Source organism: Tripterygium wilfordii, chromosome 14, assembly GCF_013401445.1.
Source record: "Tripterygium wilfordii isolate XIE 37 chromosome 14, ASM1340144v1, whole genome shotgun sequence".
NCBI classification, from domain to species: Eukaryota; Viridiplantae; Streptophyta; class Magnoliopsida; order Celastrales; family Celastraceae; genus Tripterygium; species Tripterygium wilfordii.
The window spans coordinates 10873945-10901220 of NC_052245.1; the positions used below are offsets into that span (position 1 = coordinate 10873945).

The 27276-nt window shown below is 36.3% G+C and overlaps 4 protein-coding genes across 4 annotated transcripts; 2 read left to right on the top strand and 2 right to left on the bottom strand.

Annotated features, from left to right (window-relative positions):
• The first annotated feature begins 61 nt into the window (after positions 1–61).
• Positions 62–1237, top strand: LOC120014236 (putative F-box protein At4g17565). The gene has a single exon (XM_038866154.1). The coding sequence runs from the start codon at positions 62–64 to the stop codon at positions 1235–1237; it is 1176 nt and encodes a 391-aa protein (XP_038722082.1).
• Positions 1238–3719: 2482 nt separating this feature from the next.
• On the top strand, positions 3720–5175 carry LOC120014710 (phosphoenolpyruvate carboxylase kinase 1-like). Its single transcript, XM_038866743.1, has 2 exons — positions 3720–4532; positions 4792–5175. The coding sequence occupies exons 1-2, from the start codon at positions 3749–3751 to the stop codon at positions 4818–4820; spliced, it is 813 nt and encodes a 270-aa protein (XP_038722671.1). The 5' UTR covers positions 3720–3748; the 3' UTR covers positions 4821–5175.
• Positions 5176–9697: 4522 nt separating this feature from the next.
• Positions 9698–12661, bottom strand: LOC120014399 (low affinity inorganic phosphate transporter 1-like). The gene is made up of 2 exons (XM_038866343.1): positions 12405–12661; positions 9698–11604 (listed from the first exon to the last, which is right to left on the bottom strand). Exon 2 carries the CDS (start codon positions 11572–11574, stop codon positions 9970–9972), a length of 1605 nt encoding a protein of 534 aa, XP_038722271.1. The 5' UTR covers positions 11575–11604; positions 12405–12661; the 3' UTR covers positions 9698–9969.
• Positions 12662–19474: 6813 nt separating this feature from the next.
• Positions 19475–24321, bottom strand: LOC120015169 (serine/threonine-protein phosphatase PP1 isozyme 3-like). Its single transcript, XM_038867407.1, has 4 exons — positions 23641–24321; positions 21344–21903; positions 21036–21254; positions 19475–19975 (listed from the first exon to the last, which is right to left on the bottom strand). Exons 1-4 carry the CDS (start codon positions 23813–23815, stop codon positions 19952–19954), a joined length of 978 nt encoding a protein of 325 aa, XP_038723335.1. The 5' UTR covers positions 23816–24321; the 3' UTR covers positions 19475–19951.
• Positions 24322–27276: the final 2955 nt, after the last annotated feature.

The window sequence follows — 27276 nt, forward strand, 5'->3', positions numbered from 1 at the left end:
TTCGTTTTCTATAAATTTAACTCTCTCCATTGACAAGACAAATTAAGCTTGCATCACTGTCATGGCAGCCCTAAATTGTAACAAAAGGAGGAGGATAATATCAGAGCAAGAAGATCATGACTTAACAGAACCGGATTGGTCAGGGCTTCAACCAGAACTAGTAGAGTTCATTCTGTCCAAGCTCTCCATCATCAACATGATACGATGTCAAGCCGTTTGCTCTGCCTGGTGCTTAGTTGTGAAAACCATCTCTTCCTCCGGTTTCAGTCCATGGCTCATTGTTCGTGATGACTATGATGCTGGCTCATTCTGCTTCTTCAGCACTGCCGAGGAGGATAAAATTTTCAAGATTAAGAAACATGAATCAGTCGGAAGACGTGATCGGTGCATTGGATCGTCGAACGGATGGCTTGTGCTTTGGGATGATAGATGGGTTCCATACCTTCTAAATCCATTCTCCCAAGTGAGAATCCAACTACCATCGTTTCCTTGGCTGCAGCATGCACATGTCCGGCAACACAGGGTATCGCGCTATTTTCTCTTCAGGAAAGTTATCCTGCTGTCAAATCCATCTCAGGACAAAAATAATCATGCAGTAGTAGTTATATATTGGAATATGCATAGCAGAGCCACAAAGCTTTGCTTTTGTAAGAATGGAGATCGAGAATGGACTGACATTGATGGTAATCTTGAAGTCTATTCGGATATCGTATGCCATAATGATATGCTTTATGCAATAGGAAAAGATTGTTCAATTGAAGCTTGGGATTGCCGTGGTCCTCGTCCGATTAAAATATTGAGCCTGAAACCTTTGTTGGAATCTAGACAACAAACTGGGATGGAGAAATTTATTGACGGTCGTTACCACAAGATAAAGAACAAATATTACTTGGTGGAGTCATCAGGCAAGCTTCTACTTGTTGTAAGGAACACTTACTACTTGCCATACAGAATGTTGTATTTTGATGTTTATGAGTTGGATTTCAATGAAGAAAGATGGGTGCTCGTGGAATCGATTGGTGATCGGGTTCTGTTTCTGGGTAAAAATCATTCTATGTCGATGTCAGCTGCTAAGAGTTTTCCTGGATGTGAAGGAGATTCAATTCATTTCACAAGCGACTATCGGACGAATGGACATTATGAAGTTGGTGTTTTCAGTTTAGGACGTGAAACTGTTAAACCATATACAGTGAAGGTTAGAAGACCTCCATTGTGGATTACTCCAAACATGTGGTGAAATTCAGTGTCTAAGTATATTCCTAATGGAAATCATCATTCATGTCTGATCTCTGGGTTACTTACACCATGTCTCTACCTTTTCTTTTACGCTATACGGACAAAGATTGTTTAATGACATTCCCTCAGTTTAATTCAAATTGACAGCGATCGAGTCAAAATTATTATTCTTGGCATAATTTTAGGAATCAAAGAAGGCGAAAAATACGAAATTTGTGGGGTGTCTTTATTGGATTGAAGCAAGTTTGAGATTTGGGTTACAAAAGGGTTGCTATTGAGGTGGATGCTGTAATGCCTTTGGTGCATCATATTTGGGATCTCTTGAGCAATTCAGATTGGCAAGTGGTGATTAATCATGTTTTTCGTGAGGCTAACCAATGTGCAAACAACCTTTCTTCATTTGCTTTTAGTTTATCCATGGGTACCCATTATTTCATATCTCCTCCCACTTCCTCTTGTAATGATCTAACCATGGTTGATATTGTAAGGGTTGTCTACCCGAGATTGGTATCTGAATAAAGTTTTTCCTCCCTTCTGATTAAAAAGAAGGAGAAAAATACGAAATTTGATTGATATTGGAAAAGCTCAGCTCAGCTGGCCTTTTGTTTCATTTTGTGCATATCACATGCAAAGTAATGAATGGTACAGGTAAGAAAAGCACTACCCATGTAACAATGTCTCAGCCTTTTCTGTGATGCTCTTTAATTGCTTTTCTTGTTCTTATTCCATATCACCCACAAATAACCCTAATCCGTACTGTTCACTTCTCAAGTTTGATATAACCTAGCCCATAAATGAGGGAAGTGTTAAGATATATAGATAACTTCAGTTCATAACCATTAATAATGCTTTTTCTTGGAGGAATACATCTCATAGTAACTTCGCAGTGAAGCTTGCTTTACGAGAGTCGTGCGAGCACAATGTATCTATGAAAATCAGACAATCCAAAGGGGACAATATTATTGATGTGTAATGGGTTGAAAATTCTAATACTGCATTTCATTCTAGCATCATTTGTACATGAATCATTATTTTTTTTTTCCAAAAATGGCCTAATGAAGGTACTTTCATCCCCGGTTGGAAGATTCAAGGCAAGGAGCATAGCCCTCTACCTTAAGTCTCACTCAGGTCCAAGGTTTACAATAAAAGGCGGCATCATATGGCGATTCAATAGATGCATGTTCTATAAGGGAAGGAGATGCATGTTCCATGGAATTCGCAAATGAACACGACAGGTCTAGTTTCATTGAGTGCGGAAGACAACTGTTGAAATTCTCATCCCAAATACATTAATTATAATGTCCGCTCTGAGTCACGGACTATCACAATTTTGTTTCTATGGGCCATATAACTTAATGGTACTTGAACCTAAAACAGATTTGGTTAATGTGAGAAGAAGTGAGCTTTGCTTATAAATTACTCGACTGGGATAAACCAGATAAATGTGGGACCTTTTATGTGTTGACACTCAATAAATAGAGTAGAGATTGTGTCAACCATATTAATGACGGCTAATCTTAATAGCGTCATTACAATTGACTATTTTAAAAAAAGATTAATGACTAATTACTTTGTAAAAAAATCTCGCCACCAACGCCTCATTCAAAACTCAATTATTAGAGCATCCACAATGGTGTTATATTTAACATTGTTAACAATACTTTTTGGATAAATATAGTGCTATACTCTCACAATGGATATAATTGAGTGTATTTCAAGTACTTGAAATGTTACTTTTTTTATAAATATAGCGCTACATGCACACAATGGGTGAAAAATGACACTCGAAAATTTAGTTGTGGAAAAATGATACTTGAGAGTTGGAGTATATATATAGTTGATGAATAGTGAAGAGAGATGATGAAAATGAAGAGAAATGTGATGAAAATGAAGAAAGAGAAGATTAAAAGGAAGAGAGAGGTGATGAAAAGAAAGAGAGAGAATATGAAAAGGAAGAGAGAGATGATGAAAATGAACAGAGAGAAAATAGAGAAAATGAATATAGAGTGTTCAAATTTATGGAGTGTTGATGAATAGTATTTATTATGGGACCCACTCATCCAATTAAATTGTGCCACATAGGAGAGAGGAGAAGAGAGAGAATAATTTTGAAGTGCTGTATTATATTATACTAGTGTGTATATAATGAAAAGCAGCTCCTCATATCAGTCTCATGCTTCATATCAAGTTTTTTCCCATGATCGTACGGTGATGGCTTATCCATACTAAAGATCCAGTACACGTGGCAAAATCTCACTTAACGAAGTGTCTCCAAAAAGGCATGTACGGAACTCCATTCGAAGTTCAACTGTTCAAGACGGAGGAGCGCTCTGTTAAAGTTACCCTAACAGCTATACCGTGTTTAAACCGTTGGACTCAACACGTGGCGAACTGTAATGAGTTCATAACCTCCTCAGGATATTCTCTCAAGACATTCCGTTGAACCATCTTTCCTTATTAAAAGCAAAGAAATCGATCATTCCCCCGCAACCAAAAACCAAACAAAATACTCATGACCCAACAACTACACAAGGACTACCAAATCTGTGAGGAGATCGGCCGGGGACGCTACGGCACTGTTTTCCGATGCCTTTCTCTTGCCTCCGGTGAGTCATTTGCGGTCCAATCCATCGACAGGCTACTGATCTCCGGCGACTCACTTGAATCACAGTGTCTTCTAACGGAACCCAAGATCCTGCAACTCCTCATGCCTCACCCTCAAATCACGCAGCTAATTGACTGTTACGAGGACGACTCGCACCTCCATATGGTCTTGGAGCTCTGTCCCAACAATGACCTCCACCAGCTCATCGTCAATCACGGCTCTCTGACTGAATGCGATGCGAGAGCGATCATTACTCAGCTGATGCAAGCAATCGCTCATTGCCACAGGTTCAATATCATTCACCGGGACATCAAGCCCGACAACGTCCTCTTCGACTTGCGAAACCGCGTGAAATTGGCTGATTTTGGTTCGGCGGAAGCCATTGTGGAAGGTGAATTGGCGAGTGGAGTGGTGGGGACGCCTTATTACGTTGCGCCGGAGGTGTTGTCCGGGAGAGATTACGGAGAAAAAGTAGATGTGTGGAGCGCGGGTGTCGTTTTGTACATAATGTTGGCCGGGTTTCCGCCGTTTTACGGGGAGGATGCGGTGGGGATATTCGAGGCGGTTCTGAGGGCTAATTTGAGATTTCCGACTAGGGTTTTCCAATCGTTTTCTCCTTCCGTAAAGGATTTGTTGAGGAGGATGCTGTGCAAGGACGCGTCCCGGAGATTCTCTGCAGAGCAAGTTTTAAGTAAGTCGGTCTTCAATTTCATTTATGTTAACCTTTTTTTCTACTCTGTTTTCTATCTCTGCCTGCTATGTTTGGTTGCCGAGAAAATGGAATAAGGAATTTTAAAAAGAAAAAATTGGAATGTAATTGAAAATATTTTAGGGTTATTTTAATATGATTTCTAAAACCCAAATGGCAGAAAGAATTTAGGGAAGTATGTTCATCTTTATATTTTCGGATTGTTTAATTAATCTCTATATTTTTTTCCCCACTTTTGCAGGGCATCCATGGATGAGAAGTGGTGGATGAATGGTAGGTCAGTCTCTGCAGATTCTAATATATTGTGAGAGAACAAAGGTGGTTTTGTAAAGGGTATGTATCGAGGGGACACCTTCTAGGCTTCTAGAGAGGAGAGAGTATCCTGCTTAGTTTTTTATTGCGAGGATGGTTTTCCCCTGGTTTGCAGTTTCTGTCCTGGGGGAGGTTTGCTAGCAAGTGACTTAAAAACACTCTGTATAATATTTTCATGAGTGTTCTACTTCTATGATATGTTAATGTTTTGTAATGGAGAATCTTTTTTTTTAATCTCTTATTAGGGTTCTATATACTAATTTAATGTTTAATCTAATATTATCAGTAAAGCATATTAGTTGTTTGAAGATCATCAATGGCTGGCAATGGTGGACCCTAAAATTGATGAATGTTGATAATTGAGAGGTTACTCCTCCTTAAAATGGTGTAGTTGGATAGATGACATGTCATATTATTGTTTCTTAAACAAATTAGGGTTCTGCGAGTTGTACCATCCAAGGGTTTTGCAAGAGTCTACAAATTCGTTTAGAATACATGAGTTTACAACTTTAATCCAACGCTTTGAGATGTGTGCCACATTACAACACATTTTTTTTTCTTCCAATTTTTAAAATTTGTATGACGTATTCTCCATCATGAGGTCTGAATCGTGGACTCTAATGAATTGGTAATGTAGATGGTGGGATAGATATCCGACTTTTCTTTTTCCACTCCCTTTGAGGATAAGCATCCTCAGTTATTAAAGATCTGTTGATCTCACATGGATCAAATTTGGATTTGATTTTGTTGAGAAAATCCAATTTGAATTTGAGAAGGAAGGATTTGTTTCTAGTTGAAGGGGATCCTAACCTTGAAGTCACTATCTTGGTTCAACTTATTGTCTGTGCTAAAAGATGAGACTGTGTCTGTACTTCAACAAAAAGAGGCTACTTACACAAACTCATGTGGAAAACACAATTAAAAAAAAAACACAAAGTCAATAAATCTCAAATCTCAATTTCAAACAAGTCAAAAGTTCAAGGATTGTGCAGTTCACCAAACCTTGTGTAATTCTTTTCATCATCTCTTGAATCAAAACATCTTTTTGAATGGAATTTCAAATAATATTTGTTTCTACAATGAATACAAATACAAGTTGCTTGGAATACCAACACTATTTCTTTGTAGTTATGTACAATATTAACACTGTGTGTCATCTCTATTCTAACAAGAGGGGCTGCTCATAGCCAACTGACACAAAACTACAAATATCTGACAGTATAGATTGGATTTTTTTTTGAAATACCACTAAGAAATATGTTTCTCATTGGAATCGAATATTGGGCACACATATGCCAACCCAGTTGATTGCCAACCGTGCCACCTCTCGTTGATGTATCTAGACCGGATTATTAATATTAAAAGGGCTATTATTGTTCATGTTCTTGTAGATACAAAAGATGGTAGCTAAGGTGATGAGAAGGAATTAGAATTTGTCATCTACTTCATTACTTCATCCATGTCCATTGTGGTGGGTGTAAATGTCATGGATGGTTCTTTTTCAGTTTCGAAGATAAGTTATTGGACCAGTACTATGGGTGATCGGATGCAGTAACAGTTTGTATGGACCATGTATGAATATCTCATGGCTGCCAATTAACCAAATATTGGGCTTCTTTAGCTCTTCTTCTAGTTGCAAGTCTTATATATTATCTAAACATTCCTGCATGTTTTAACCTATTTTCTATTGAACTAATAATTGTTTTGGGATCTAATTGTATTGCTTATATTCAATTTAAACAAAGCACTCACCTCAGACTTATTGACCAGAGGTCACCAAAATTGAAAAAATTTTCCTCTTAGAAACCAAATTGATGAAACCAACCTAATAAGATAAAATATGTTATATCCTTTTACCTCATACTCATAACAATTATATTGTCCTCCAATATGTTTTTGAAGGTTAGATTTAATCGTTGTCGGAGTGTCAAAACAAAGTTTGAGATAGCCTTCTTTATTGGAGGTCGAGGGTTCAATTCTTACTGACTGTTTGCGTGGCATACATTGTGTTAGGAGTTATTACGCAAATCTATCAACATCGAAGGTTAATAAATGCGAGTTCCCATATCGTAAATAAATAAATAAAAAGTTAGAAAATTTTATAAGAAAATGTTAAAGAGCCCAAGCCTATGATGGAATGGAAGGGGCTCCATATTTCTCCCAAAAAATTATGTTAAATCATGGTTTTTTTTAAAAAAAAATGATATATTAGAGTTTAGGAGTTACGCATTAGGGTTTAGAGTTTAGGGACTTACAAAAAAAAAAAGAGTTTAGGGCTTAATTTTTAATGTTTAGGGTTTATAGTTTATGATTTAGTTTTTAGATTTTTTTTTTCAAAATCTACTATACTCTAACATTATGAACAATAAAATACTCAATCATAAGTCATCCCAAGTCTAGGTGGCATGTCCATGTCAACAATCCTATGTGGATAAATTTTAAAATTTGAAAATTTCACACATATATCCACTTTCTCTCCCCTCCCCGCTCACACACTCTCTTTTATTGTCTCTCTTTCTCCCTCACTGCTGGAACCCAAGGTTCACTGTCCAGCCATCGACCCTCCATGAACCACCACCCCCGTTGGACTTGCTTTGACGAGCTTTAAAGGATCCAACCCTTAGATGACAGAAATAGTTATTCCATTGTTTTAGTATGTTATTCCATTGACTTTTTTTAGGTTCCAAGACATGTATTGAACTGTAAGTTCAAGTGAATATTTATTGACTCGTGAAGCTCGACAATGGCGAGCTTTTCATTGTTACCTGGGTTGATTATATAAACTGAAGTTCATGCAAGAATCCTTATGGCTCTCTCTTTTGTTTTTTTGCCCTCTCTTTATATCTTTGTAACAAAGAACACAACATCAATATTCCATTGATTTAAAACAATGAATTTTGATATTCCTTTGATTTAAAACAATTGATTTTAGCTATTACTGTGATTTAAATTAGTAGATTTTGGCCATTCCATTGAAATTCAAAAGACAAACAATGAATTTGAGTTTAAAAACTATGGATTTTAGTCAACTAAACACACTTCGAAAACCGTGAAACGCTTCAAAAATTGTTTATTTTCAAATTTGTCTAGTCATTTGCCTAATCATCTTGCCAAATAGAGTTGACTCTTGAGTTGAGTTGTGCTTCTAAAAGTTAGGCTCCCTAGCATTGTCGAATTTTATAACATCGAACAAAAGTTGACAGATTGCTGCTTGTGACTCAACATGTCAGGGACCCAGTGGCCTGTAATACGGGTATGGATTAGGGGTGTCCATCGGGCGCCTAAACCCGGACCGACCTGATGACCTGAACCTTATCGGGCCGGCCTGAAATAGTTATTACAAGATCGGGCCTTACCCGGCCAGTTAATTTGTTAACAAGATCGGGCCTCGAGTCTGATTATTATTCATTTTCGGGTTATCGGGTCCGATTATTATGCATTTAATTAAGTTACTAATTTTAGTTTTACATATAGTATTATCAATAATATGAATTATCATTACCTATTAAGTATTAACTAATATCAATTAACTGTAACAAATCAATTTTGCACAAAAAAGAAAAAACCTAGGTCACCTCCTGACCTCCACCACTCACTCTGTGTCTCTGTCTCTGGCTCTCAGCCTCTCACTCAGTCACTCACTCATCGTCTCACGTTGGCGCCAACAGAGAACAAGATTGGAGTACATCGTCGGCTTCTCGTTTTCGCCGCTGAGGGATTGGCATCTCACAGACTCGCACTCACAGTCTCGCAAAGTCGCACTGTCACTCTATCGCACTCTTCACTCTCTTGTGGTTCGTGGCCTTGTGGTTGACTGGTTGTGGGTCGTTGAAACCGTGTATTTCAGATTTGTAAGTTGTAAGCTCTGCTTTGAAATTGATACTTTGATTTCCATTATTCATAGTATTCACTATCTAATGGTTCTGTTTATAGTTTAAAATTTAAACATTAAAGCATGGTGATATTGCTGCAGGTAATGAATCAAGTAGAAACTCTCTGTTTGCAGTTAAAGTTGTTTCTTTCATATCTGGACTATGTCTACTCCACTATATTTATTGTATTTTCAAGACATATGCAGTTGAAACTGGTTAAGTTGTTCTGTTTTAAGACAGATTTCTGTACCGGTTTGAATATTTGTGGTGGGATTTTGCATTTTGAAGGAAGAATAGTTGTGTCTATTTAGTTGACGATTTTGGAATGTAGTAATAGTGTGGCTATGTCTATGTGCTGCCTATACTGTTATAATTAGTTACAAGATAAAGTTTATATGCTATGCAAATGCAATTATGCAAGTTCAAGTGGGCAATGACAAATTATAATGCACAGATTCACTTCAGAAATACAGCCTGCAGGAGCAATTCATTAATTTCTTTTTCTGTTTTAAATTTTAATGTCAAATTGCACTTCAGCATTTTGGATTGGGCTTGTTAAGGGGACCTTGTTATCTTGTGTCGCATTGAGCCTATTCAGTTACTGGATTACTCGGTACCCGGCCTGAAAAACCCGATGACCTGGTGACCTGGGACTAATAAACCGGTACCCCTTAAAAGGGTTATCGATTGGGTTAGCACTTTGTCAAAAAAACCGGGTCGGGCCAAACTCGGTTCATTAACCTGACCCGATGAACACACCTAACCTGGATATTCTACTAGCCCACTTGTGACTTGAATTTGTTATTGAGAAAAAAAAAAGTTTCAAAATTTTGTTGGTTCTGAGCCCAAAAGGTCAAAAGTAATCCATATATCTTTTCTACAATAGTGTGTGAATTTGTTTTTCTAACTTGTTATCATAAATAGCTAGCAACTCAAAAAACTTTAAAAAGAAAGTGAGACTATCATCAAGCAGAAACATTATTACTTAAAATTATTACACATAACCAATGAGAGGTGATTCGGTTGGTAATCGATTGGGTTAGACATATATATGTCCAAAGTTCGATTCTAATGTGAAACATATTTCTCAGTGGTATTTTAAAAAAATTTTATTACACATATGTAATTGAAATTATTACATGAAGGAAAATCATAAACAAGTACCACACGAATCAAAATCAAGCACACCATATAATCAAAAACGTATAAGCATTTTGGGACTTGCATTTCTGAAATCACTCAGGATTGACAGTCCTTGCAGAAGCAGCAACCTCCCCATTCTCTTCCTCATTTTCACCTGACAATTCCTCCAGAGATTTCCCCTTCGATTCCGGCACCAGAAAAGTGAACAACATGCCCAACAAATTGACCACACCAAGTGCAATGAGTGAATTCTTGATACCAATTCCAGTAGGGTAACCTGCATCAGTCTTCTTTGGGTCTGTACTTTGTGCTGCATACAAGAAACCGAATGCACCAATAATAGCACCGGCTTTTCCCGCGGCCGCCGAGATTCCATGACAAGTTGATCTTAGCCTTGCAGGGAAGATTTCTGCTGGCACAACAAATGTTGTTGCATTTGGTCCAAAATTTGCGAAGAAAAATGTCAGTGAGTAGATAACAACAAACCCAATTCTGTTAGGCTCTAAAGTCCAGTGATGATATGGTATTGCAAGTGCAAACATGAAAACTGTCATGAAGAAGAAACCCATCAACTGAATCACGAATCTCCCCATATAATCGATGAATGCAACCGTAAACCAGTACCCCGGCACGGTACTGCACAGGGCGATGAGGGTTTGTGCTCTTGCAATTCTGTACACCTCATGAACTGCATTCATCGTTGCTGCTGGTGGAATCCATTTGATAGCAGTAAATATATCTTTTTGGAACAAATTCTGAGAATAGAATGCTATATCCAATAAAAACCAAGTACTAGTAGTTCCAAGCAAGTGAAGACCATGTCGTTTTGCGAATTCCTTGGAGAACAAGCCAAAAGAATTTGATGGTTCTTCAGTTAATTTTTTTACCTTCTCCTCCTCTGCTTCAAGATCAACATTCAACACCTTAGACATGTCCATAGCAGCCTGTTTCGCGTTCTTGGCTACTAAGGCGGTGTAACGAGCAGTCTCGGGCATCTTCATACGCCAATAGAAAGTAAGCGCAGCAGGTAGTGCGCCAACCATCAAGATTATGCGCCAAATATAGTCAGCTTCAGGCACAGTTGAGGCTTTTGCATCAACACTATAAGGAGGAGCCTTGAAACTGTGATCAAATGCAGCTGACACAATAAGAGCAACAATCCCACCAGTCAAAATCCCAAATCCTTGCATTGCAAACACCGCAGCAATGAACGCGCCTCGAGTCTTTTTGTTGGCGTATTCAGACATAATTGTAGCCGAAAGAGGGTAATCGCCACCGATACCAAATCCAAGCCAGAACCTGAAGAAACAAAGGGTCGCCATAACACCCTTTGGAGAACTTCCAAACGAAAGCCCAGATGCAACAGAACAAACAATCATTAGAATCAGAGTCAGTCCGTAGACTTTTTTGCGACCAAGTTTGTCCCCAAGCCATCCAAAGAAGAGCTGTCCAGCTAAAGTTCCACATAGCGCCACACCATTAACTGCAGCAGCAACTCTGGGAGGCAGAGAGCCTGGCTTTTCTGCACCTTCAATGTGGTAGTATATGCGACCCAACAGTTTGGTGACTAGTGATATGGAGAAGAGATCATAAGCATCTGTGAAAAAACCCATTCCCGCAATCACAATTGCAGTGAAATGGTATAGTTGGGTCTTTGCTACATCGAGTGCATTAAGCACTCCCAATTGTGCTGACATTTCTGCACCAGTACTAGCTAGGGGATTCTCCTGAAATAGTAAAAAATTTGAATCTATTATTGCAGGCCTGGTTTTACAGTAATAAAAAAAACAGATGGAAACAGAGTAGTTAAGTCTATTTTTCGAAAAGACACATGAAATTTCATGTCGAAGAAGCTGACAATAAAAGCCTGCATAATTTTCAAACATATTGTCATCACTTGACGTCCCCAAAAGAGATTCAAACAAGAAGAAGAAGCAAAAGAAGAAGAATAACTGAATGAGAAGGACAGGCCTAGACTTTATTGGTTCCCTTGGAAAACAGATTGGAAAGTCGTCCATCACTCTATATTTTTTCTTCTTACTGTTACTTGTAAGTTTCAAAGAATTGAACAGTCTAAATTGAAATGGAAAGTACTACTTTGTAGACAATCCTTCTGAAATTCATTTTGTTAGTGTAATGAAGAAAAGGAGAAAAGTAACTGACTTTCAGCAATAATTTACATGTCGACTTAGCAGTAAGAAATTCAATCATTTGGCCTCAAAAAGAAGAACAGGAAAATAGGATCTGAGAACAAATTAAAAATGAAAAGTCCAGTGGATAATGAATTCTGGTAAAAATATATTTTGACAAGAAATTTCAAGACTGTGTGTGTCCCACCATCATCATGCATACCTTTTTAAACCTAAACAGTGCAAATGATCCATAAAGTGATAGTAGTGATGATTTACACTAAGAATTCAGCTCCAATAAGTATGGAACTTGTTTGTCAGCCTCCATAAAAAGTTCCTCAAAAAGAAAACACACAGAGAGAGAGAGAGAGAGAGAGAGAGAGAGAGAGAGGGCTCACCTGGAGAAGACTGTCAGACAGAGAGAAGGAGATTCTTGCAGATTTTGAGAAAAAATGGCCGCCTATTTATGCTAATCTAATCGGATATATAAATGGTATATACCCCTATTTTGTATTTTGTCAACGGGAGCATATATATTGCAATTGCTTGCTTGCTTCCTCCTCCACGTTTGTATTTTTTTTTCCTTCAAGCTTTTGAGTACACACTTCTCTGTCATGTATTGACGTTTTCGCTGGCTTGATTGGCTTAAACAAAAGTTGCATAGATATTAGCGGACATGAAAAGCCAGCTGAGAGAGGTAAAAGACGAAAATTTGATGCGAAGTTGGTATTGTTTGTAGACAGATATAACCAGTGGTGGATATTGGTCCATACAGAAAAATTGGGATAGTGCCAACTGCCAACTGCCAACCCATTGTGAGTATGGTTTACAATTCCTAAACTTGTCTAAGACATAAACCATCTGTATTATCCCTTAATCCAAAATCAACTCATCATTATCATCGTTAATGAAGTTTTTTTTTTTAAATTTAATTTAAATAAACTAAGCACAGCCTGTATTGAATTGGATTGTAAAAGCAAATGGTGATTTTTTTTTTCCTCTACGCATTATATTACATGCTAATGTTACAACTGTGTAAATGATGATGCTATCAGAAATCCAATCCTATACAACCAATCATATTATCCAAAGAAATTGAGAGAAATCTCAAAAATATTATTAATTCATCAATCATATCTTTTTGCCAAAACGGTTACAGCCAGTACTTGAGCATAAGGGAAAAGGACTAGTTAGAGATTGAAGATTGGGCCCTGTTACATAACTATATTATCCGCTTTGAGTTATCCGGTTTTCATGGATATATCGGATTATCATTAAGGATTGGTTTCTCCTAAGCGTAGCAACAAACAATCAACTAGGCTTTTTTCCTACATTTAGTGGGTTGGGCTTAGCCTAGTTGCTAGGCTTTGGAGGAACAAATCCGTGAAGGTATTATGATGTATCTACTGGAATTGAATAATTCAAAATGAATAATATTATTGAGATATATAGCGACGTGGATCTATCAAGCAAGAAAAAAAAACTAATTAAACGGTGAGAAATGATGGACTGTTTGTATGACAGGGGACACTGGGACAGTATCCAGTCAATTGCAGTGCCTATAGTGAAAAAAGGTGCAAGTAGTTATGGTACGTCACAGCAGGAAATGTTTGCTGAAACATCCCTACTATTAATGTGAAAACTTGTACCCAATGTTTGTCTACTTGTATAATTAATTAATTAATTAGCTAATTAATCATGTTGGAATTTCCATGCAATTCCTTAGATGTAGACATATAACATATTAAAAAAAAATTAAAATTAAAATGAGGAGTAAAAATTCCAACTATTTTTCCCGGAAAAAAAGTATTGATAATGATACCTTAAAATAATAGTTATTCATTATAGCTAAATCCTCAAAATTAACCTACTCGGAAACAAGCATTAAACAACTATTTAATAAACTAGTGGGGTCCATTGCTTTTTAACAGTGTGTAAATGATAAGTGAGACTCACTATTTTGAATCTCATATGTTTTAAATCAACAATGGAAATATGGGTGGGTAATTTAAGCGTGCATAAGAGAATTCATATATATATATTAGTGGTTTATATGGCCGGCAAATGATAATTACAAACACATCAACGACAAATATTCAAATAAATTAATTGATATCAATTATTTTGTTGAGCTGGTATTGTTGTGCGTCATACTTGTCCAATCAGAGGCTGCCAGGTCAGAGAATGACAAGAAAGCTTGGTCATTAGGTAAAATTTAGGCAAGTCAAAGTCTTAATAGTCAAATTCTATTACGCGTTTTACTGTGGTAGTATGGCCCATGGGCTTTGTTTTCTTGTTCGTTGTCGACTAGGAAAGCAAACTGCCAACCGCCAACCGCCAAATACATGGCATATCTGTTGTTTGTCATAGAATTCTTTGTTTTGTTCAATGTTTTTTTTATTGGTCATATTTCATTGTTATCCATTTGTGAATTTGACCAAAAAAATGACAAACAAATTACCGTCATCTTTATTTAAAAATTAAAAAAAAAAAAACCAGTTGCAGAAGCTATTGCTAGCAACAGAACAAGAGTTTGATGAACATTATTTGCACCCCATTTTATACTAAGTATACCCCACTTTAGTATATTTTTAAAGGACTAATGAGATATATTTAGTAAAAAACGGGGTGCAAATAATATTCAAACAAGAGTTTTCAGACTTGAAGGGCATGTCCAACAATTATGTACTTCATTTTGGGTACACAATTTCTCCTATTTTAAAGAAAATTTTATTTTAGGTAAATCATATTAATATCACTCTAAATCATATACTTCATTTCAACATCACATCTAATATTTAATTATTTCAAGGCAAGAGATAGTGAAAAGACAAGCAAGAGATACAAGAGATGGAATGAATAAAAAAAATTTTCTAAAATTTGGGTATTCTGGACATATTTATACTCCAAAGTTAGGGTATTAGTACATGCAAAAGCTTAAAATAGGATAATCGTTAGAAGACAATAATTTTAAGTGGTACCCCAAAATGGGTTGATTTTGGAGTACCGGTTGGATATGTTCTCACACTCCTGGCTCATGTTTAGGGTTAAAAATGATTATAGATAGTTGCAACTTGTTAGAAAATCAACCCCAAACATTACAAATCAATATTGACCATTTTATGTCTAAGCCCGCACAATTTTGTTCTTATGGGCCGTCACCTATGATACTTGATCTCATAAAAAGTCGTGGTTGTATGAGAGGTAGTGAATATTTGATTATAAAATACTCGTTTGGATTATGTCATGAAATTTTTAATCTCACACAACTTGCAATTACTTGATATCAATATATTGCTTTGATATTTTATGTCAATGAAGTACGGATTCGTGGATTCATAATTCATTGATATATGAATTCGTGTGTCCCGTGCATTCATCATCTCCAATTCCAAAGTAAAACAAAGCTGTTGACCTCTGCATATTATTCCTTTGATCCTTCGCAAATACAATGGGCCATTGTCAATGGCCACACGTTATTATTATTTTTAGTGATTTGGTATTTAATAAACCCATTACATATCAATCTGACCATTCAAATTACAAAATTTTATGACGACACTGATTAGAATAAGCCCATTGTTGTATTATTTTGAACATATGCCTTGTCTCCAATTGCTGCTGCATTACGGCTGCAATAGTGCATGCACTACCACAAACACACATATACATATACATATACATATACATGTGTGTATGATTGTATGAACGTGGAGTTGTATATGAGTGTGAGGTACGGAACTAATTAAGTATAGAATCATCTATGAGAGTTTATTCTTTGCATATTCTCCATATATATATATATTATTTTTAAAAACTCCAAATCACAAATTGAAGATCAAACTGAATTAATCTAATTATGTCAACAAGTAGGCACGTCCGCCATCTATCCCTTACATATCGGGTCAGATCGTACATAGTGCACACGAAAGCTTGTTTTGAAGTCAATTATATATCATCAATTTGAAGATTATTATAAGCTTTCATTGAAAACTAATCTCTTGCTCATTAGTTTGATATAGGTCAAGTAGTATTGTCATAAATCCCAACTCACTCACATCAACAATATTTGTCCACTTTAGATTTATCGGTTCCTGTGAATACATCGGGTTCACACGACTTTGTTCTTCTCTACGTTATCTCACTTTATTGGTACTTGAGCCCAGAGAAAAGACTTTATTGATAGAGTGGGGGAGGTCTTGTCCTTATAAACTATATTGGATCCTCATTTTTTTTGATGTGGGATTTCTAACATTCCACCACACTTGTGTGTTGCGTTATGTCAGACCCAACAATTGGAGTTGAGGCTATAACTGGATTGGATTGCTGCAATATCATGTCATAAATCCTAACCCACTCACAACAACAATATTATCCGCTTTTAGTTTACCGGTTCCCATGGATACATCTGATCTGCACAATTTTGTTCCTCTCTGGTCCGTCTCATTTAATGGTATTTGAGCCTAGGGGTGTCCATTCGGTTTTTAACCATAACCGAAATGTCCGAATCGATTCAGTTATGATATTTTAGAATCCATAACCAAACCATATATTTCGGATAACCAAACCGAAATAACCATATTTTTCGAATCGGATCAAATCGGTTTTCGGTTTTTAAAGAAATGGAAAAAATATGAATAAATCTCAAATAGAGTGAGAAAATAGCTCATGATCGACTCCAACTCCATGTAACAAAGTTTAATAAAAATTCATGATAATGATAATAAATATATTATCTCATCACAATTAAAGAAAAATAAATTTATAAGACCAAGAGAAATAATATGATCAAGAATAAGAAAAGAAAAGAAAAGAAGCATACATGAAGATGTCTCCCCACTTTCGCTTTAGCAATAATCAATCTTAATTTATATGAATTTTAAAATGATAAAGCCACCATGAGTTTCAACTAATCAATCTTAATTTATAATTTGTGTAATGATTAGGTTAATTGGTATTTAAATTTATAATTTGTTATGAAAATATAATCAGAGTTTTACAAATACTACTTTGCCTCACATAGTCTCATATTCTAATATGTAACTCTTATATATATATATATAATCTAATTTAATATATATTTATATAATATATATTAATATTAATATTATTCGGTTTTTTTTGTTATAACCATAACCGTAACCGAAAAAATCATAACCGTAAAAATATCCAAACATTTACTAAAATCATAACCATATCCGAAACCATAATCGAAAAACCATATCCGATAATCGAATAACCACGGTTACGGATCGATTTCTCGGTTGTGGACACCCCTATTGAGCCCAGAGAAAAGGCTTTGTTGATAGAGTGGGGATGGCTTGTCCTTATAAACCATATTGGATCTTAGAAGTGACAAAACTCTGTCTAGTCCGGATGACCGAATTTATCCGACCCGAATTAAACTAAGTTTGAATATAAGTTATATGTCCGAAATCTTGGTCCAAACATAAATTTTTGTTAGGATTAAAATCTTATCTGGGTCCAAACACATAAGTCTTGTCGAGTTTAGTTGTTTGGACCCTAACCCGGATTAAGTTATTGTTTGATTTACTTGTCTGGATTTAAACCAATCTAGTTGTGGTCAATTAAATATATCCGAAATTCAATCCGAGTTAGGGTCCGAACATGTAAATATTTTTGTAAGCACATGATGTTGTCCGACCCCAACCGATTTGTTTTCCACCCTAATTGTATCCTCACATTTTTTTGGTGTAGGATTCCTAAAACGAGTATAATCGCATCATCCGGCCACTTCAATTTTGCTTAAACTTGAAGAATTACATCACAAAACCGTGTTGACACTTCAGATCAAAAGAAATTGCGAGGATGAGGATGTGATCCTCCCTCCCTTTGTTTTTATGCTCATTGTCTCAATTAGAATTAGTGAATCAAATATTTCTTGGTCTTTAGGTTTACTATCAGTGATTGAATGTTTGCACTACAAGGCGGGGGTTCCAACCAATCAGAGGCTGCCAGATCAGTAACTGACAAAAAATCTGGATAAGTGACAGGCTGATAGTTAAAGGTTTATATCATATATCCGCAAGTCAAGGTCTTCTCTTCCTCGGTAGGGCGTGTGGGTTACGTTGATGATGATGTTTCCATTACGCGTTTTATTTTCAAATTAATTAATAATGGTGGCACTGTGGCCCATGGGCCTTGTTGCCTTGTTCGTTGTCGACTAGGGAACCAAACTGCCAACCGCCAGCTACTCTGTTTTTTTTTTCCCTTTTTGTCCCAAACTGCCCTAGAATTCTTTGCTTTGTTCCATGTTTATACTTAGTAGGCTGTAATACATTTGAGTATTTGATTATGGAGAAATTAATACTTTTTTATGATATGATACGGGATATTTGTCAAATTGAAATTGGTCATCCGCATTCCTGCAAAGTTCAAGGAAACTAAGAGGATCTTAAGGTCGATGGGGTGCCGATCGAAAGGGCTCCCACTATTAAGTTAGATGGGTTCCCAAGTATTTTAGTAGGTCAACAGTGTTTGAAAGAGGAGATCAATTTTTGGAATATGTTTGTCTTATTTTTCGGATACTCCTCGTTGGAAGAGGGTGACGTGGATCTTCCCCCTCCCGTCGATCTTGTCCCTTGGAGTGGATAGCGTGTTCCTACAGAGTAATTCTTAAATGAAAATATGATGACAAGACTTGTGCCAGATTTCATGCTCTAAATTGGAAATAAGACTAGGGGTATTCTGAAATGATGATGTGTCAGTGATGAGATTGGTGTAGTTCTCAAGGTCATTACAGGGAGACGTATCCCAATGACAATTATAGGGATTGATTGGTATAGGGCGATTGGCCAGGCGAACACTTTCCTTTATGTTTTGTTTGGTCCTGGGGGATATTATGCACATCGTCTGATAGAGATGACTCGGTTGAATGGACGATACTTGTCATGACTTGGTGTTTAGGGTAGTGAAATGGCTGAGATTTATTGACTTGGGCAAAGGTATAACACATATAAAGATAGCGAAGATTTGTATGAGATCTTGACTTGACATGTCCGTGTTGGCCCGTAGGCTTAGTCAATGACCCTTTTTCATACTTGGATAGTGGACCTTTGGGACCCAAATATTGAGACTAATCGAGTTGGGCCAAGCAGGGCCGATCCTAGTGTTTCCAAACCGGCTTGGTAAATGGTGCCCTATTTAAAAAATAATATCGTTGACCCTTGGTGCCATGGACGTAGCCAAGATATGACATAAGGGGTACTAAACTCTTTTTTGTGCAATTAATTAAGCTCAACGGAGAACAGATGGCAATTACAGTTGTTTATGGCTCTTCCACACAGAATTGCATCAGCTGTGTCTGTGCCTCTACTTCATTCTTTTATTTCAAAAATTTTGTGAAATGGTTTCTAATGCCACTGGTTTTGATCAAACAGAGACCTATGAAACATTTTTCTTAAAAAAAAAGACCTCGTCACTCATTCAAAGTGGAGAACACTGTATCTTCAGAACAAACTCCATCTCAGTTACAGAAAATACAACGCAACATATCGCATTGCCACTTGGTTACAGGTTTTTGTGAAGGTTGGCAAAAATAAAGACGAACAGGTAAAGATGAGCGATGCCAAATCGTTACTACACACGAAAGGAGAAGTTTATTTTACGTTATGTACAAAACACAACCACTGGAAGATTTTCTTGCTTTGCTTATACTATAATGCCGACCTGCTCAGGAGAGAGTGTACTAAGAGCAGAAAAGAACAGGGTTTGTGGCATGTGTCGCAGCTAGTCATCTCCACAGAGAAACTAAAGCAAAGATATTACATCAAATCCTATATTTATTGCTGAAGAAGATCTCCAAGTTAGCTTGAGCAGAACACTTCTGCCAAGTTATTCCTGTGCTGAAGTCGATATTCCTGTCTGCCTATGCTGTGCCCATTACACTCGCTGCCTTCTAGTATCTCATTCAGCTAGAAAGCTATCATACCTTCCCACCAAGAAATGACTGGGAAAAACGGAAGACACTTGAAAGAAAATTCTGAAAGTTTCTTTGGCAAAAAGTGATGGAACAAGAGAAATGTGGAGGGGCAGGGGGGAGGGACAAAAAAAACTAGTGCAAATATTAGTGAAACATGCAATGAAATTAGTGAAACAAAATATCTGAAAATGAGAGACACACGTGAAACTTCAATAACTACTCTTACTGCTGCTTTAGAAATAAAGTAATAAGTAGCAATAAAAAACTTTTAATCACTCAAAGCTATTAAACGAGGAACGAAAACCTTTACCATCTATCTAAAAAAGATGTTCTCGCAGTTCGAGCCAAATATGATAAAGCAGGGGCGATAAACCACGAAGAATTCTGCCAATTATGCTAAAAGAAGCATGGCATGCGAAAAAAATGAGAGCACATGCAGTGACAAAAGTACAATTCGCACATAAATACCCATAGGGTAAAAAATGTGCATGGCAAAGGCAAGGAAATTTAGGAAGGTTCCAGTTATTCTTGGGTGGTAAGATGGCTTTTGCAAAATTTCTCACATACGCTCATTTGAATAACACTTTATTTGACGGGAATCTTTTTGAACACCAAATTATACCCAGAGAAATAAATTCAGTAGTTTGGAACTTCAGTGTCATTGGTGTGCCTAAAATTTTTGTGGAGTAAATCTAACAACTAGACACTACACTAAAACAGAATTTACTTTTAAGTTCTTGTAACAGGTGGCTTATCAGAGTGCTCATAAAATTATACAATTTGATCCAGGAAAATAAGGCCACGATACCCTTCCTCTTAAGGCCGAAAGTTTTTACGCATGAAAATATTCAAATTCTTCCATGTAAATGTGGAAAAATGAGCCATGTTTATGTACCGTCATTAACTTTCTCCAACGTTTCGTAGCGTCCTCCCCAAAGATTAGCACCAATGGAAGTACAATTTTCACAACAGCCACATTGTATTATATAGAAAACAACAAATCTTAATAGACTAGCACAATATCATCTCAATAGAAACTAGTCAAAGATAAGGGGCCACAAATTTAGAGTAACCAGGGCCAGTGTACCTTAATTCCAGTTGAAGTCACAGACTTAGCTGTAACTGTTTTTCCAAGGCCAAACTTTGGTTTCTTATCTGCAGGCTTTAATATTTGGAAAGAACATATAAGATTCTCATCCACACTCATCATCGCACCAGCATTATCAAATTCTCCACAGTAATTTGGTGCTGAAAAGATTGTCACGAGTTGCTTATTAGCAAAGAACTCATATCCATCTTCCACAACCTGCAAAGCTACAAAATAGACAATGAGCGGAAGTCATTTCAAAACAATCTTAAGTCATGGTTAGCTTCCACTGAAAGAATATTTCAAACCTGGTGAGCTCTGATAATCAAATCGATATCATGCTTCTTAAGAAATTCTCTCACCCTATCAGCACCAAAAGTATACGAAACTCCTCTATCATTTGCACCCCAACCTTGTATGTCATTAGAAGGATCAGACCACAGCAGATCACAGAGCAAACCAGTCTCTGGAACATCAGTAGGTCGCTGTATATTCCTAATCTGATCCAAATTTTGCAGGTCAGGAGAAAGTCCACCATGCATGCAGAGTATCTTTTCATCAATGAGAGCAGCCACAGGGAGGCAGTTGAAACAATCTGTGAATACCCTCCAAAGTCTGACATTAAACCGACGTTTACACTCATCATAAAATCCATATATACGGTTAATGGAAGCACATTCATGGTTACCCCTAAGAAGGAAAAAGTTCTCAGGGTATTTTATCTTGTACGCAAGGAGAAGGCATATTGTTTCCAGGCTTTGCTTTCCACGATCCACATAATCTCCCAAGAATAAGTAATTGGCACGAGGAGGAAATCCGCCAGATTCTAAAAGCCTCAGAAGATCTGAATATTGACCATGTATGTCCCCTGGGAGACAGAGAAATTGAATAAAAAAGTTATTAAATGTGACTGTTATTTCTTACAAAGTTAACCATGTTAATTGGTTGTGTCTGTCGAAGATAGAATATAACCCATTTGATAGACTTTGACACACTACTATTGATCAAAGATCAAAAAACAAACTTGGTTCGTTATTAAACAGAATACAGAACACAGCATGAATAAACAGGTACATGAAATGTTCATGTTGGATTGACATAATAGTACTCAGTTTAGGCAGTGACCAGTGGGATAGAAGATGCTGAAAAGCGCATTGTATAGAAAAGTTGCTGAAGGTCATGAACTAAGTGAAGTTAGGTATTACTCCACGTTCACGATAACTGAGAGGCAATTTATTGTGACTTATCAACAAGTCAGAATTCAGAGATGAGAAGTACAGGTTCAGAAACAGAACAAAGAGTACTTAGTGAAATGGACTAAATAGTATATTATGTCTCCTGCAATATTATTTATAAAGAATACATCATCCAGCCAAAATATCTTTGATTAGAATCTCTGCCCTCTATTTAAACTCGGTAATAAAATTAAAATCAATAATAGTAGCTTCCATGGTTACCAATTCTGACTTGATCAATCACTGACTCATAATTATGAATTTGCTATAAATATATCTGGTCATATATGATAAGGTAGTATATCCTGCAACAAACAAGTTCACCCGATATAGCACGCAAGCCAAAGTGCAGAACCTGGTTCTTTTGCCCTTATTTGCAGTAAAATTCAAAACAATAAAATCCACATCAACTTCAGAGCCAAATTACATGATATCCAATTCAATCGACGGCAAGAGAAGGATTGTGGAGGTGAATTCTAGAAATTTGAATCAAGCACTTAAAACTCCACCAATCAATTTATTCTTATTGACAAAATTAAAATTAGTCTTTCATAAATGAATATGAACCAACATTTTTAGCTTATTTTAACAATCTAAGATAAAGGCATAGATAGCGACTCTTTTTAAGAAAAATTCAAGAGAAGAATATCGCGATTTTTAATTAAGCCAGTTGCCAGAACAACAGAAAATACATACTGTTTTGAATATATAGATTTATATCTCAACATCTTTCGTATCTTATCTTCTATCGCATGTTGGAAATACAAAATTCAATTAGTAGTGTAGACAAAACAATATGCTGATTTGAATCGCACAGACCTGTAAGTATTTATCCATATAAGTTTTGTAAAGCTAAATCAATGAAGCTGAGCGAAAAACTCAAGTTGGAATTGCAGACAGGCGAAGCCTAGAAATAGGTCAACCCTCGAACAAAGTAAGTGAACAAAACTCAAGTATAATCAATAATTGACCCACTACCTAGTGGTGCTTGCTTGAGTGTGTAGAGTTTGTGAACTAGTTTTTATGTGGAGCTTAAGTATAAGTTGTTAATAACTAATTTTAAGATCTCCTTATATAAACCCTAATGAAAAAATAACCTCAGCATAAAATTAGGCAACTGAACTTAAACATCATCTTTTTGTGCTCAATTAGGGCTAAACCAGGTTGCAAAACAAGCGTGAACAGAGCACAACTCGACTAAACATGGTACCCCAAAACCCTAAATCCAAACTCAAACTCAACAATTCCAAAGCATATCAAACTCAAAATCGATGATGCAGGAGGCAAGCCGTAAAATTGATAACATCTCATTCTCTAACAATCTAAGAGACTAAGACCAAGAAATTAAGGGAAAAAAATCAATGGTTTACCACAGATTTTGATAGGTGCTTCAAGCTCCAAAAGGTTTGGCTGCTTCAAGAAAATGGTCCTGGAGGTAATACATAGCTGCCTAATCTCACCCTCGGAGAGCTGAACCTGCTTCCCTGGTCTGCCTCTACCTTCAAGCATCCTATTAATCAAACCGTCAAGAACCGAACGCTCCATACCCAATTTCTCAAAACTGAATTGCAACGCCAAAGATACAGATAAGAAAGGGCACAAAGCACAAACGGAAAAGCAAAGAAGAAGAACAAGAAGAATAAAGAACACTAGCACTTCCACTATGATATTCTTGAATTGAAAATAAACGCACGCGGCACGCCGTGTGAAAGAGAGGATTGAAGAGAGAAAGATAGAGAGCTTTTATATCAAATCAAAGTTCTGGGTATGGCTCAATTTTTGTTCTTTATGGGGAGAGGGCACTTTTCTTGGTGGTGGAGCAACGAATGGGGTTCACCGAGTATGAAAAAGGAAAAGGCGAGAGAGAATATATTCTAGATCAAATTTTGAAAGAGAAAAAGAAGGGAAGATTATACTTAAAGGTGTGCTCGAGCGAGAGTGAGTGAGGAGCCAAAGTAGGTAGGTGGAAGAAATGGACCCCAAACAAACTCTAGGGAGAAAAACAGACAAGAAGACGACGACCATCGGGTTTTGAGAGTTGCGAGCGGGAACCGTGGGGGCGGCAGAACCCAAGTACCGAACTTGACACACGCACGATGGTTTTTAAGGATCAATAGTGTTATAGTGATAGTTTATGGAAGTCAAAATCTCTTGAACGAAATTTTAAAAGGTTTTAATTTTTAAAATATATGTTAGATTTTTTAAAAAAATTATATATTCAGAATTAATGGATAAAACTCTTTCTAATAAAATTTATTGTCGATGAGTTTTATCGGGTAAATCTTAATCCCATTGTTTTTTTAAATAGAATTTCAAAAACAAATGAATTCAGAATTAAAATAATGAATTTTAAACTGTGTTTTAAAAAAGAGAAAATTGGAGATGAGCCCTCACTTAAAAGTTTTATTCCATAAAATCCATAAAGTTTAAAATACTATTCCATAAAGGACAAAAGGTTAAAATATATGATTTTATTACCTAAAATACCCTCATCTTCATCCTCAACATAACACACTCCTCCTACATGTGATTCATCTCTGACCTCCGTCGGAAGCTTCATCTCCGTCGCCGGAAGCTTCATCTCCACCCCTCATGACTTATTCAACAATTATATGAAATTTTTTAAGTTATATTTCATCTTTTTTTTTTGTATTTGAACTAGATCTATTCATACTCATCAAGATGCTTGTAGATCTTGTTGTTTTTCTTCGATCATCATTATTTTTCGGTATTCTCTATGGTGATTTTCGTGGTTTTTTAGTTCTGATTTAAGATCTGCATACTGCAGGTGATATGTGATCTGTTTCGATTAATTTGATATCTGTCATATGCTATATGTTTTGCCAAATGTTATTTGTCTTGTTAAAATGTTATATGTCTTTAATGAAATATTATCTACTTGAAGTTCCGAAAGGACAAAAACATATCATGTGACATATCAGAACATATTCGAAACAAATATATCTGCATATTCAAATTCGATTTTAGAAGAACAGTGCCAATGCAAAACAGATATAATATTGATATATACAAAACATATATAATATTAGATATTGAAGATAGAACAACGCTTTTTCATGTTCGTTCTCTATTTCTCTCTCTAGATCAAAACTTTGCTTTGAAAATCCGTCTCTGCCTAAAGTGAAGGAAGAATAAAGAGCCTTGATCTCGATCTTAGTCGCAAGGAGGAAGAAGAAGAAGAGAAATGTCGATCTATGTCGCAAGCAAAGGAAGAAGGGTCGATCGAAGAAGAAGAGAGAAAAAGTAGTAAAGAAAGAAGAAAAAGAGAGGCGTGGAAGGAAGGAAGAAGAGAAGCGCTGAAGAAAGAAGAAAGAAGAACAACGTATTTTACAATAGGAAGGACATTTTAGTCACATAACAACATTTGTATTTTTTTCTAAAGTTTTTTCCGATTTGTCCTTGGTGGGATATAAATGTTGCTTTTTGTCTTTCTATCTAATTTTCCCTTTAAAAAACAATAGAATCTATATTAAAACAATAAATTTTGGACAATGGATTCTAGGATAAAAGAATGAAAATAAAACTATTTGATTGATTAAATCAATGGAATAAATCTGTTGGGCTACTAAAATGATGGGTTACATGTCATTTTCGTTTAAGGATTACGAATAATTCAGATTCGAGGATGATTATTTATTAGGGGCAGGCAGGCAAGGGTTCAGACTTGAAAGTTGAAACCCAATTCATTGGTCATTTCTCAATTTGTTGAGCTAAGCCGAACCATCATCTTAACCCTGTCCCTGTTACTTTGTGCTTAATCCTTGCTTGCTTAATGTGGTATTCCTAATTACACCCTATATTTTCACCCTTTTTTATGAAAAGAAAAAAAATATGATGAAGAAACAAGAGTTTTTAGCATCTGGATAGTTTGATGATCCACTCTTTCAAAATATCTTAAAATGTGAATCCCATACTGGAAAGAATTATCTCGAGTCAACGCGGCATTGACTACTCTTGGACAGCATCACATTCTCACCAGATTGTTGCTGACAGGATGACTACTTCACTTGATACTTTCTATACTATATATATATATATAATACGTCATGGTGACATGGTTGGATGTTTACTGAGATGAAGTCTGTGTTGGGGTTGCAAAAGGTATGGCACTCAAGTCTTGAGGTGTCTTTATTCTGCTATCAGTCTTCGTCTCATACTCTCATCACATTTCGTGGACTGAATTTGTAATTTGGGCCTTTTAAGTCGAGTTATTTAATTGGGTTTATAACGCAGTTGGTTTTATATTGGATACTTACTTTATATTGTGAATATTGGGCCCTTTAACATACTTTATATGTGGTTGGTCTTATGTATGTATACTCACCACGTTCACGAGAGTATTTGAGTATTGAGAAATTGATTTTCTTTGTTCTCTACTTGATTTACTTTCTTACGGGTTGATTAGTACTTCTGGTGGTTGAATCCTTAGTTCGGATTGAATTTTATTGAATTGTTGTTGATGGTTATACTTTGTGTATTATTCTGTTGCACTATACCCCAACACATCTAATGATTGAGAAAAAAAAAATCAAAAATCAAATCTATTAGATTCAAATTGTAGACTCTCCTACTTTAAACGAATTGTGGAGCTCCTAGTCTATGTTCAGGGCTACACAGTCAACACTCAACAGAACTAAGGAAATTGATCGCTGAATCCTCAAATTACTAACAAAGGTCCTGATCGATCAATAGATAATGCTAAATGTACACATATATGGATAAATAAAGCCAATTCAAGCCTACAATTGTAACCTATCCTGGCCCTGGGTGGGAATGGAGAAAAAAAATATGGTGGGCGTTCCCACTGATGGGCAGTAAAGTGAAAGTAACATAACCTTTTACACGCACTACTGATTATCTTTAGTCTTTACACATAGAAATATGTAATAATGCATGCTGTATTTGCAAAATAATGTTGGGCCGTTGAGCGGTGCAACAACAAAAGCTTCATTTTGAAGCTTTTGTTTTGACAACGATACTACTAG